The 13,450-nt window shown below is 39.0% G+C and overlaps 1 protein-coding gene across 1 annotated transcript; it reads right to left on the reverse strand.

Annotated features, from left to right (window-relative positions):
* Positions 1 to 22: 22 nt before the first annotated feature.
* Positions 23 to 10,898, reverse strand: lgmn (legumain). The gene is made up of 14 exons (XM_053502172.1): positions 10,810 to 10,898; positions 8,138 to 8,303; positions 7,839 to 7,936; positions 6,676 to 6,757; positions 6,503 to 6,585; positions 5,699 to 5,774; positions 5,258 to 5,320; positions 3,833 to 3,899; positions 2,549 to 2,667; positions 2,169 to 2,258; positions 1,839 to 2,048; positions 1,589 to 1,759; positions 1,031 to 1,098; positions 23 to 810 (listed from the first exon to the last, which is right to left on the reverse strand). The coding sequence occupies exons 2-14, from the start codon at positions 8,279 to 8,281 to the stop codon at positions 768 to 770; spliced, it is 1,314 nt and encodes a 437-aa protein (XP_053358147.1). The 5' UTR covers positions 8,282 to 8,303; positions 10,810 to 10,898; the 3' UTR covers positions 23 to 767.
* Between the last annotated feature and the right edge of the window lie 2,552 nt (positions 10,899 to 13,450).

The following is a 13,450-nucleotide window of genomic DNA, read 5'->3' on the forward strand; positions in this document are numbered from 1 at the left end:
AAGGACAGAACAAAGCCAGGCGCACAGTTCAGATCCAGATTTATTTAAAGAATCAGATCAAACGGACATGAGACTGCTTTGGTTTCTGAATGTCAGTGAAATAAAAATTTCTTTTACTCTCAGTTGAATCCCTGCAGCTCCCACATGCAGCACATCTTTAACAGCTAGAGATTAAATGTAACGAGCATGCAGTTATTACAGGGTTAGAGTCAGTAACACTCAGTGCAGAAATAAGAGATTTAACACACCTCAAATCACACACACACACACACACACACACACACACACACACACACTGGACTAACTATTTAAACAAGACCACTCAAAGTCATCAAGTCAGAATAATAAACTCAAGACTCTTATCAGCAGAGGAGTTTAAATCATGATCAGAGTTATGACCACTGGGTGGCGCTGTGAGCTCTCAAATCTCATAAAACAAGAGAGAGAAAGAGTGTGTGTGTGTGTATGTGTGTGTGTGATCATTGCATGTATACACATTTTATCCTTTCATCAGCAGCTCTTCTCAACACGAGACACTCTTTAGTGATTTTCCCCAAAATTCTAAAATTAACATTTAAACACAAAAAAAGTCATTCATACTTTGTTAAAAGCAACAGAACATTCATTAAAAGAGCCAATAAAAACAATAAAACTAGTGTGATTGCGATAAAATCTTTCTCAGTTGTGATTTGTGCAAAACGCAGAATCAGCCGAGACGCCATCATCCATCTTCATACCCGTGTGCGGACGCGCGCGTGTGTGTGTGTTCACTGCCGGAAGTAGCAGACATCATCCATAGCCGCCATGATCCTAATAAAGGGCAAAAAAATATTAATTATTACAGGAGTTAAATAAAACGTGATATAATAGCGGTTACATAAGAGATTAAAACATGATGAAGAGCACAAAGAAAGAGGGATGAGAGGATGGAATACAGAAGGAGAGAGAAAAGGAAAGATGGGTGGGGGAGTTGAGGAGGAGGAGAAGTGGATGAAGAAGGAGAGTGAAAACGATGGACGAGTGTGAGTACCTCTGAGCCTGGTGTCCCCTCTCACACAGATTCACCAGCACGTACAGGTGTCTGAGAGCGTACTCGTACTGTAACACACACACACACACACACACACACACACGTTAAAAAAATAATATGGGATAGCACAGTTAATTTCATGTGGTTAATTACATGCCAGTTAAAGCAGTGTGTGTGTGTGTGTGTGTGTGTGTGTGTGTGTGTACCTGCTGATCATGCCAGTTAAAGCAGTGTGTTTTGAAGTGTGTGTGTGTGTGTGCGTGTGTGTGTGTGTGTGTGTGCGTACCTGCTGATCATGCCAGTTAAAGCAGTGTGTTTTGAAGTGTGTGTGTGTGTGTGTGTGTGTGTGTGTGTGCGTACCTGCTGATCATGCCAGTTAAAGCAGTGTGTTTTGAAGTGTGTGTGTGTGTGTGTGTGTGTGTGTACCTGCTGATCATGCCAGTTAAAGCAGTGTGTTTTGAAGTGTGTGTGTGTGTGTGTGCGTACCTGCTGATCATGCCAGTTAAAGCAGTGTGTTTTGAAGTGTGTGTGTGTGTGTGTGTGTGTGTGTGTGCGTACCTGCTGATCATGCCAGTTAAAGCAGTGTGTTTTGAAGTGTGTGGCCGCGGCTCTGTAACACTCGTACTGTGTGAGCTCCTGACGCTCCTCCACCACTTGCTGAACCTCCAGGTGTGTGTTTATCACTCGCTCCGCCACCTTACGCATGGTGTTCGCCAGCAGCTCACGCACCTACACACACACACACACATTCCTTAATAACATCACCATGAAGAACACACAGATCTTCCTCCATCATCATCATCATCACCTTCATGTGGGCGCTGATCTCCATCAGGTAACCCCTGGCATCAGTGATGTCATTAGTCTTCATCAGCTTCTTCTTCAGGACTGACAGGTAGACATCGGGGCTGGGTGTGACATCACGGCGTGTAACCGGGGGCAACGACACAGGTTCAGCCAGCCTGGCTCCGCCCAGAGAGTTACCCTGGAACTGAATCACCTTCATACTGGACATGGTCTGACACACACACACACACAGAAACCAAACAAAGTTAATTAACCTGACCACCTAACATAACCAGTGTGTGTGTGTGTGTGTGTGTGTGTGTGTGTGTGTGTGTGTGTGTGTGTGTCTCACCTTGTTACCATACTGCATGACGTGGCTGGTGTTGGTCTCACTCTTGACTATCTTGAACTGCTTAGAAAGTGTCTCTTTACTCAGATCCTCCTACACACACACACACACACACACACACACACACACACACACACACAGTTTAGACACCAGCACTTTGATTTACATTTTAGTTAAAAAGTGTCACAAAACATACTAACAATTGTTTGTATAGTTGAATAAATAAATAAGAGTGACCAGGATGAAGTTGATTTTTAAATCAGATATTTGTCTATGATGAATTATTGGAACACTGTGACCGCACCCGCGGAATGTTTGTGGTGGTCGGTTTATGTTTTATCATGGTGTAAATGTGTGCAAGTTTAATGTTTAATATTTCTCACCACATCCGAATCCTCCATCCAGTTAACGCTGTACAGGTCACCCAGGTACGTGTCTCGGGCCTCGTCATAGTAACAGGCGTAGGACGACTCGTGGGGGTTCGCTGCCGTGGTGGCGTAAACTGAGGATTACACAAGAGAATCCTACATCATCATCATCATCATCATGCCACTGCTTCAGTTTAACATTCACAGAGATATATCCTTCCCCCCACCCCCCGTACTCGTGTATACTGAGCCTCATGTTGCGTGACTGATGATGAATTTCATGTTCCAGTAAGTTATGGCTCAGAGAGTTGTTGCACGAGCAAGTCTTAATTTCTCTTCCTCCTTTCTCTATATCAGTACCAGGACTAAAGAGAGAGAGGACTCCTAAATGCCTACGAGTGTGTGTGAATGCGCGCACACACACACACACACACACACACACACACACGTAGACACAAACACTCAGACAAACACCACCAGCCTTAGACCTGACCTGTAACTGATAGCAGGTGAACTTTAACTCCGCACACAACAGGAATCAGGTTAACAAACAGCAGTCACATGACAATCAGAAGACTCTGTGTGTGTGTGTGTGTGTGTGTGTGTGTGTGTGTGTGTGTGTGTGTGTGTGTGTGTGTGTGTGCGCGCGCGTGTGTTTTCTGTACAGACTGCAAAAAAACCCTCTGGCATCAGCATTAAACAGAGAAAACCGGCTGTGTGGGTGCCGAGACGGGAAATCACACACAGGAAAACATCAGCAGTGACAGCGTGAGTGATTCATTAAGAACGAGAGAGTCACACTTTTACATAACAATCCATTTCTGACACAACACACACACACTGTAAATCTCGTTCAGTACCCTACATGAACAATTGAAAATGAAAAGGCATTTATAATCTCACTCTTCTCACTCTGATATAATTATATCTACATCACACAACTGCAGCAAAACAGTTATTAATGAAGAGTGACTCAAATCGCATCAAACTGAATTTATTTATGAATCATTTCATCGGTGTTAATCACCGTTACCTAAGAAAATACTGACCTTTGATTTGTCCTGAAATAATAATAATAATAATAATAATTATTATTATTATTATTATTATTATTATTATAACAAATCTATAAATCATTAAAGTGTTTAATTATGTAGTTGTGTAAATACAGGTAGGTTGTAATGTTTGTTGCTATGGTTACAGGGGTTTTACACCTGCCAGCTACTCAGAAACAGGTATTAACTGTTGTCTTATGATTACACATAGATTTTTACGGTGCGAGTGTTTTGCCAAACTTACTGTCAATGTCAACCGGCAGGGGCTTCATCATAGAGCCGGACTCACACGCCTCTATGTAGAACACCATCTGTGTGTGTGTTGTAAGGAGATGAAGGAGAAGAACAGAAGAGAACAAGTTGTGTTATTAAAACTCAGATAAGGGTTTAAGGCCATACAGTGGTCATGTTCCCACCCTAATGTTGATTATGTTCCTCCAACAGCACTTCCCTGAGTGTTTTATTTCTCTTATTCCAACAGATGGCAGCACAGGGCTGAACACACATACACAGGGAGCACCGACCTTCATAAGTCAGCGTGCCAAAAGACATCGTCCCGCGTACATGGGCGGCTGCGCCACCGCTGATATTCTGACCACGCGCGTTACCATGTGCATGGAAAACTGGATGCTCCTCAATGACAATGCATCCTGTAACCGAGCTCTCCTCACACTGCAGCTTTACCTCTTACACAGCACTGACACTGGAGACTGCTTCCACAAATATAACAAACAGTTGCTACCAAATTGAGTTGTTACTATAGAAACGCTAACATATCAGAGCGAGTGTATTAATATAAACCTGCACCCATGGATGGGCACAGGGCCACGCCCAGGGAGCCCTTCAGGAGGGAAAAAAATAAATAGGTCATTCTTTAAAAAAAAAAAAAAAAGCCTTGTTGGGTGCTAAATTTAAACCACATAAAATCACAATATCAAAAAACAAAATGAAACAAAACAAACAGAAAAAAACAACTGGCCAACGTTTCCTAAAGCTGTTTGAAGTTAAGTTTTTTAATTAGTTAATAAATGTGTACTGTAAGACAGACATTCTGTACTGTTCGTTTATGGATATACAGTATGAGATCAAACACATGGTTTTGGAGGAGACAGTAATGTGTAGGAAATTTCCAGTACGTTGTACTTTTACATGTTTACTTTACACAACATAGAAAGTTAACTTATAATCATCAGAGTGCATCAGGGTTTATCTTTGAAGTTTGGAGATCATGTTATTTCACTTTCACACTTCAAAAAAAGTTTCCTCTCAGTCTGAACACAGAGTAATTACATAAGTAAACGAGTAATTAGAACATACAGGTACACCACTTCCACACTTAGACTGAGAGCTTCAACATCATCATCATCATCATCATACTGCTGCTGCTTAAACTCAATTACATGAAGCTAAATCTGCAGTAAGGTGGTCAAAGAAACCTGCACACTGCTATTAGAATTACATCAATCTTTTGAATTTAAAACAATTTACAGTTCTACATGGTTTAGGTTCATGATGACGAGTTTAAAGCAACTGTCTCTCAAAATGTATGTGCACGCCCCTTGCCTACACTACAGGGAGCTGTTGTTAAAGGAAATTAATCAACACCTTCTGATTAATAAGAAATGCTTAAACCTGTTATCATTACACTGTAATAAATAATAAACTGTACCTTCTTGTACTTGTTGTTTTTGCGCATGTACTGGATTGTTTCCATCAGATCGTTCACATAGAGCTGAGAGAGAGAAAGAGAGAGAGAGAGAGAGAGAAAGAGAGAGAGAGAGAAAGTGCTTCATCATTTATCTGTCTCACACACACACACTTCTGCTGTTACGATGACCCAAAAACATTCACCCTTTACATTTATATCTTTATTAAGAAATTGAATGAATAAATAAATATCGAACTTTTTATGACACCTTTTGGCATGTGTGTGTGTGTGTGTGTGTGTGTGTGTGTGTGTGTGTGTGTGTTTTCCTCTCTGTACGACTCCTCAGTGATAATTTTTTCAGGTTTTTCAGGTTCAGGCTCACAATGGCATCTTGATCATTTCACAGTAATTCAGAGTCTGGAGCGACATAAAGGAAAAAAAAGGAAGTGAAATGTAATTTACCTCACTGTTGGGGAAGGCCAAGAGCCCAGGAGCACCATGGTCCGTGAAATAAACAAAAACATGATCGTCTGGCCCGCTGCAAAGAGAAAAAAACAAAAATGAAAAACAAACCAGTTTAAACAGGTAAGATCACACTGGATATCTCTCCCTCTCGGTTTAACCTCTTAAAAACAGTTCCATGAACTAAAGCAACCTGAAACGTAACTACATTTATTTGATGCTGGTGGTTAAAAGGAGGTTATTTGTCAAACACCAGATAAACTATATATTCCTACATGTACAGGTATAAATAAAAAACATAAAAATATATAAAGCCTCGTTACAAAAACACAATGTGATTAAAATAAAAATACTCTATTACTGTTATAGAATGGATGTTATGGGATGGAAATGATCCAGTACACGTTAAATGTCAAATAAAGATGTAATAAATAACTGATGTGAGATGGCACCGTGCTTTAAACTTCCTAGTTCTGGATTTGGTGGTACACATGGTCAACTTCAGAATTATTGGCATCCTTTGGTAAAGCATGGGAAAAATAAAAATGTACAAAAAAAATAAATAAATAAAAATGTATTCTAAGGAAACAAAATAAAGGCTTAGAGTGCAAAGATTGTGATTTGAGATGGATGAGGAGAAGATGACAGGACTAAACAGGACTGGGACACAATTCACAAGATTTAAACAATTTAACCATGTATTGAATTAATTTAGCTTTCTAATGTAATCCAGGATGAAAACCATACACACACACACACACACGCCTATGTCTTCATCCTAAACATTATCATTTCCATACACACCTCTTCAGCACTTTCCCTGATCCTCCTTTCACAGCGCTCGCATCACCCTTCAGAACTGCCAGGAAATTCTCAGGGGTCACAGCCTGACACACACACACACACACACACACACACACATATTTTTACAGAGTTTATGTTTATGGTGAATTTTTGACTCTTAGTGTGTGACGTACTTCACCGATGTAATCCTTCAGCACTCCTTTATACACGTCTGAACCATTGGGCTTGTTGATGATCACTCCTGGAGTCGGGTTGCTGACGCACACACACAAACACACAAACAGAAATGCACACTGTAAATATAATCAAAATCGGATACAAACACACGCAACCTGACCCTTTCTGTAACTTACACACTTGCACACACACATACACACAAATTCCATGTTGTCTCTTAATAAACATTAACATCACTCAGAGTCACTCTTACACACACACACACACACACACACACACAGAACTATAAGCAGGCTGTACCTTCACTGCGATAAGAAATAAGAACTTTTTAATCTTTATGCAAACACACACAGTATAAACCTAACCTGTCTACACTATTACACTTGTACTGTACCTTTGTTACTTGGTGCCTAAACTTAAAAAAAAAGAAAAGAAAAAAAAAATCCTTACACACAGAACTTTGGTGTTTCCTGTAAACCTCTTCCTGCACTAAGACACTGAGAGCAGGAAATGTACAGACATGAACATCGAGATGTTTCTAAGAGCTTGTAGTGTATAATACAACACCAAAGAGTGTAATAACAGTTTAATCCCTGAGTCCTGTGTTAGGAGGGTCATGCAGATGTGCGCACACACACACCACTTTAATATTCGGGTTGAATCGCACCCACCCCACACACATAAAAAAAGAAAGAACTTTCCCAACAGTGTGTGTGTGATGGTACCGAGTTAGTAACCCCAGTGTAAGGATCTGTCTAATCTGGATCTTTTGTAGGTCACTCTGGATAAGAGAGTCTGCCAATTGCCTAAATGTAAGCGTGTGTGTGTGTGTAATGACGATAGACGTTGTGCAAATGTCCCTCATTAACGAGACAAAAGGAGGAAGAGTGAGCCACATGTAGATTAATCACTCACAAACTGCTCACAGATGAATTTTTCTATTCTCACTTCTCTCTGCCCTGCAGACACCATGTGTGTGTGTGTGTGTGTGTGTTTCTTAGAAAGAAAGCATAGTGAAACATTATCTCCAATTCTTTATTTAATAGTATTGCTTGTTGTGCGTAGTTTAGCTCGGTCTGAAATAAAAGACGTGTTGGCGTGATGGATAAAAAAATGTAAAACCTGAACAACGCGCTGCTAAAATAATAACGTTACTCACTCCGAACTGCGCGCCAGGTCATCGTACATCATCACCACAATCTGCTCGTCTGGAATCCCGTTCTTATGGACGATCTGATATGCGTGACACACATCGGCCTGCGCACACATAAGCACCATACATCATATTATTATTATTATCATCATCTTAATCATTTTTACCACATTCCCAACAATAATGCTTTTCCTTACAATATTAGACTTTATGACCACAGGTAATTTAAGTTATGAAATTAACAATTATATTGCTTTATATTATTTATATGCAGCATTTTGTGTGTGTGGTAAGGTAACACTCACCTGGTGTCTATAGTTGTACCAGCCATTAGATCCAGCGACAAGGACGACCCAGTTCTTTCCCTTTCCTGTCTCCTGTGTGGGAAATCCGAGTGTGAGGGACACCAACGTCACCATCACCACGACCAACACCTTCATCATCACCATCCTCACTAACAACCCTGACACACTGAAACAGAGAGAGAGAGAGAGAGAGAGAGAGAGAAAGAACACATTACATTTACCAAAGAGGTGAACTCTGTGGCAGCAGTCATGTGTTTTTTGATGACTCGTGTAAAGAAATGAAGACCCTTAGCGTTCTCACACACACACACACACACACACACCTTCCTACCCTCACTATTTCCTCCTGACCTATCTGGTTAGAAACATGACTTTCAGCCACATGCAAATGATACAGCGGTGCATGAAACAAGGCACTTTCTACAAATTAAATTTGTGTCATTTTACACAACACACACACACCCACACACACCAAAACAAACCATTAAATGATGATAAAAATGTGTACAGACATCAGTACTGAGCTGAGATTTATTCAGACTAGTGAATAAATAGACTGCCAGGAGAGATGGGGAAAAAATAATTTATCGATGCATCATGATTGTTTTGTGCAACTATTCATGAACTGCCAGACCGATTTCAAAATAAATTTCTTTTAAACGATTTTTTAATTTACAAACGTTTGCATTCGAGATTCCTCTATACACCTCCTACAGCACAGCATTCTGTGCAAATTATTTGCCATTTGTTTAGAATTGTAACTTGATATAGAACTGGGATGTTTAGTCATAAAAACATGACTCTTCAAAAATATTACAAATCGATTCAGCACTTAGGTATCGTGAGAATATCGTATTGCGTGTCCAGTGGTGATAGTGTCTCTCCCTATCAGTAGGCTTTAGAGGAGAGTCAGGAGGGCTGATGTAAAAGTGTTGAAATGAGACAGAGAGTCAGGTTTAATCTGAATTTCTGCGAGCTGTTATCAGGCTCTAATCTCACATCACTTCCTGATTTTAAAAACATCACAAATAACAAACCAGCCTTTAACAACAAAAAAGTAAACAGACAAAAAAACATTTAAAGACACACACAGCTGCTGATTATTCATCTGTATGTGCTTGAATAAACTGTGCCATGATCAGAACAAAAATAATAGATTTTTATAAACAAAGCAGTTTTTTTTTATATCTCATGTCCAGGTTTTAATGCTGTGTTCATAAAGTATTTTACAAACAGATACATATCACACTACTGTAGTAACTAATAAAAACATTTACATGTAGGCATTTGGCGGACTCTCTTATACAGGACGACTTACATTGAGATAAATACTTACACTGGGTTACTAACTAAGTGCCATCAGTCAAACACAATTGAGAAAGGGATTTTTTACTTTTTTGATTTTTAGAAATAGCGTTGGCGTAAACAAATACATCTTGAGTGGTCGTTTAAAAATTACCAAAGACTCAGCTGTACGGACATCTAGAGGAAGTTCATTCCACCACCACAGTGCCAGAACAGAAAACAGTCTAGACGAATGTCTTCCTCTGTCCCTAAGAGACGGTAGGACGAGGCGAGCAGCACTGGAGGATCGGAGGGAACGTGGTGCGGTGTGTGGTGTGATTAGAGCTGAGAGGTAAGTGGGCGCTGGGACGTTTTTAGCTTTGGGGAGAGAACTTGGGAAAGTTGACAACGAGACATGCAGCTGCATTCTGGATTAACTGCAGAGGACGAATGGTGGACAGAGGAAAACTAGTGCTTTCTACAAACATATATTGATTAACCAGAACAAAATGGAGTTTAATATCAGATCAGTTGCTCGTGTTGCTGATTAACAGGAGTGTGTAGATACACTGATAACACACATCTCTCTCTCAGGAAATCACACACAGGAGACAGAAACGGAAAAAGTAACGTGCAGATAAAACACATCTAAACACTGCAGGATTTAAATGAGAACTATTTTATATAATACTTACTTAATAATCATAATAATACATTAGTATACACAGAACGTTTGTGATCATGCAGGAATGTTAAAAGAACATTTTTAATGAGCCCTTAAAGACTTTCCCTCATACAAAACTCATCAGAATTTACATGTTACTGCTTATAATTAATATGGAATTTACCTGCAGTAGAGATGCGACTTTAATTTTATTTCGTATTTTACTGTTAATTTATTTGTAAACGACACTGGTATAAAACAACAACAACAACAAAATGATGATGTCGTTGTTGTTGTTGTTGTTGTTGACGCTCGCGCGACCCTTTGCCAGCCGTTTTGTTCCCAGAAAAGCAGTTAGCAATTATACACTAAACATCAACACAAACACACACATACTGTACATACACAAACACAAAATAACTTAGAGATAATAAACATGTCAGAGAGCGTAATTACACTACACTAAACACCTAACGAAGCCAAAAAGGCACATTAAACCCGGAGTGTTTGATTTTATTTGACCTCAGGAGGCGAGTCTGAGGTAAATTTACCTCAGGAGGAGAAAAACACCGCCGCTGTTGGGGAATAACGCGACGCACGGACATGTACACTCATAATATGGGGGAAAAAAACATGATTATTATTGGTATTATTATTATCATTGTTATTGTTAAACTACTGAATCCACTCGTGTGTAATGAGTTGGCGGTGGTTAAACCCTCACCTTCACCTGGTCCGGTCTGTGATGAAACAGCGAATATCCGAATTTACAGACCGAGTTTCTTTTATTCACCGGAACGACTGACAATGACGTCAGCCAATCAGAGCGCCGCTTTGACTCTGTGGGTGGGACATATTCCCTTACATGACTTCTGGATCATGTGCTTTTATTTTCTCCTCATGACTCGCTTGAGAAGCGCCGCGCTGCGCATGCGCAGAATTGAGAGGCGGGTGTTCGTTAGAATAAAACGTTGAAACACACGTATTATGTAATTAAAGAATTAAAAAAAAAATACTTAAAAAGGGTAAGGATGTATATACATTAAATATTATATGGTATATTTATAAAAAAAAAATTTTTAGGCTTATAAAAAAAACATCAAAATCATAAACATAAATAAGTATATATTTATTTAAAATATTACATTTGAATGAACAATAATCAGATTTCTGGCATTTTATAGATCACAAACTAGTAAAATACATAAAAATATATAAAAATATATAATACTGATTAAATTAATTTCTGTTTTATTATGTTCTCTCTTTTTATTCTGCTCATCCTGTTGCAGGAAACCTGGAGTCTATCTCAGGAAACCTGGGTCACAAGGCAGGGGACAGCATGGTGCCAATCCATCGCAGGACACACACACACACACTACAGGTAATTTGGGGACACTCATTAGACTAATCTGCATGTTTTTCGACTGTGGGAGGAAACCCAGCAAGCACCGGGAGAACACACACACACACACACACACACACTCACACACACACACAGACGAACCCTCGACCCTGGCCACTGTGCTACCATTTCTGTTTCATTATATCCAAATAGTTTGTATATGGAATATCATTTTTTTAAAAATAAACAACTAAAACGTGACCATGGAATACTTTAGGAATAATAGAAAAATAAAAAAGGCACACAAGAGACACCTTTTACATTCTATAAATGACAATGTAAAAGAGGCAATTATATAATGTATATATTTTTTAATATGGTAGTCATGAAAAAACTGTATTTTTTTTATATATATAATAAAAATATCCATTTTAAACACTTAATATATTGTATTTGTACTTGAATAATAGTTTCTACCTGTCCTTACATTTTCAGTGACTGCAATACTAGTTTTGCTCTGTCCATCATTTATACATAAATTATTTTCTATTGTTTGGGAGATTTGTAGATTTCTTACACAGTTACAGATATGTCATTAATATTATTCAACTTTCCAGTTTTGAGCAGGAAGCATCACACTAAGCAAAACTGAAACTTCCTGTAAATCTAAACCACAGATAAGAATGTATTGTACCGATCCAGAGTGTGTGTGTGTGTGCGTGTGTATGATCGGGTTGGTTAAAACACGTCAGAGCATTTCAAAACTACAGTATTGAACACACCTGTGATTACCCATAACGCCCAGGTTGCATGTGACAGCATTACATCATCACATGACCAGCACATGACTACTTTTATTTCTGCATCACGACACCTGCTGATGCTGCGAGTAAAGTAAAGGGCGGGGCCAGAGCTGGAACAAGCCAATCAGGAGCTGAGGAACAATTCCGCCCTGTTAAACACAATTCTTGTACATATTAAATTGTTATGCTGCTAATCTATAACGGGGAAAACTAAAACAACATGATTATTCTGTTAGAGTTAAATGAAAACTGCTAATCTAACATGCTAACTTCAGAGGCTTATGACCGAAACCGTTCTGCATCTGTATTCTGTTTTTTTTTTTTTTACAGCTGTGTCATACATTATGAGTTCGACATGTCTTATGACCTGTCCATCAGACCCAGGCGTTTGTGACACAGTCATCTCACTCTCTCTATTAATCATTAACTGTCCTATGCAGCAGGACAACTGACAGAAAGTCACATGAATCATCACATGGAGTGAAACTTCAGAAAGATGAAACAGCAAAATTATGCTGTTAAAAACCACAAAAAAGTACAGGAAATTCTGTTTCCTCACCAGCTGTCCATACTCTCTCTCTCTCTCTCTCTCACACACACACACACACACACACACACACACACATGTCTAACAAGAAAGGATTTTTAATGATATAAACTATGATAACTATTACATTACAGTAGGTTTGGTCTGATATTTATTGTATTTTTATCCCATACCATTGTGACACGATTCACAAGAGGCATTATCTTTAAATTATAAGAAAAATTTGTACGTGCATTTATGTGCCATTTACACACCACGTTATTGCCTTGAATGGTAAAGCAGACATTTCTAAGATCCACATCTGATAAATCAAATCTTCAAATGCATTTTATTGAGAATACATTACCTTCAAACGTAAACAATAAAACTAGACTTTGGACATGATACCAAATAAATTCATTTACAGGCAGAGTTTACAGATCAGCTGATCGTTTATATTTTCTCTGCTCTCTCTCTCTGACTGCAGGCAGAATTATGACAGAAACTGAGAAACTGGTAGAAAATCCAGCTCCCCCTGTGACTGAAAGGTGTACTTACTATAGACATAAATCATGACAATGGCAACCCAAGTAATCTCCTCATTACTGGCTCATTTAGCACACACACACACACACACACACAGATCACAATTACCGCAATTTAACCAACTAAGGAAGAAATCAAATCAGAC

Source organism: Clarias gariepinus, chromosome 8, assembly GCF_024256425.1.
Source record: "Clarias gariepinus isolate MV-2021 ecotype Netherlands chromosome 8, CGAR_prim_01v2, whole genome shotgun sequence".
In the NCBI taxonomy this organism is placed as follows: Eukaryota; Metazoa; Chordata; class Actinopteri; order Siluriformes; family Clariidae; genus Clarias; species Clarias gariepinus.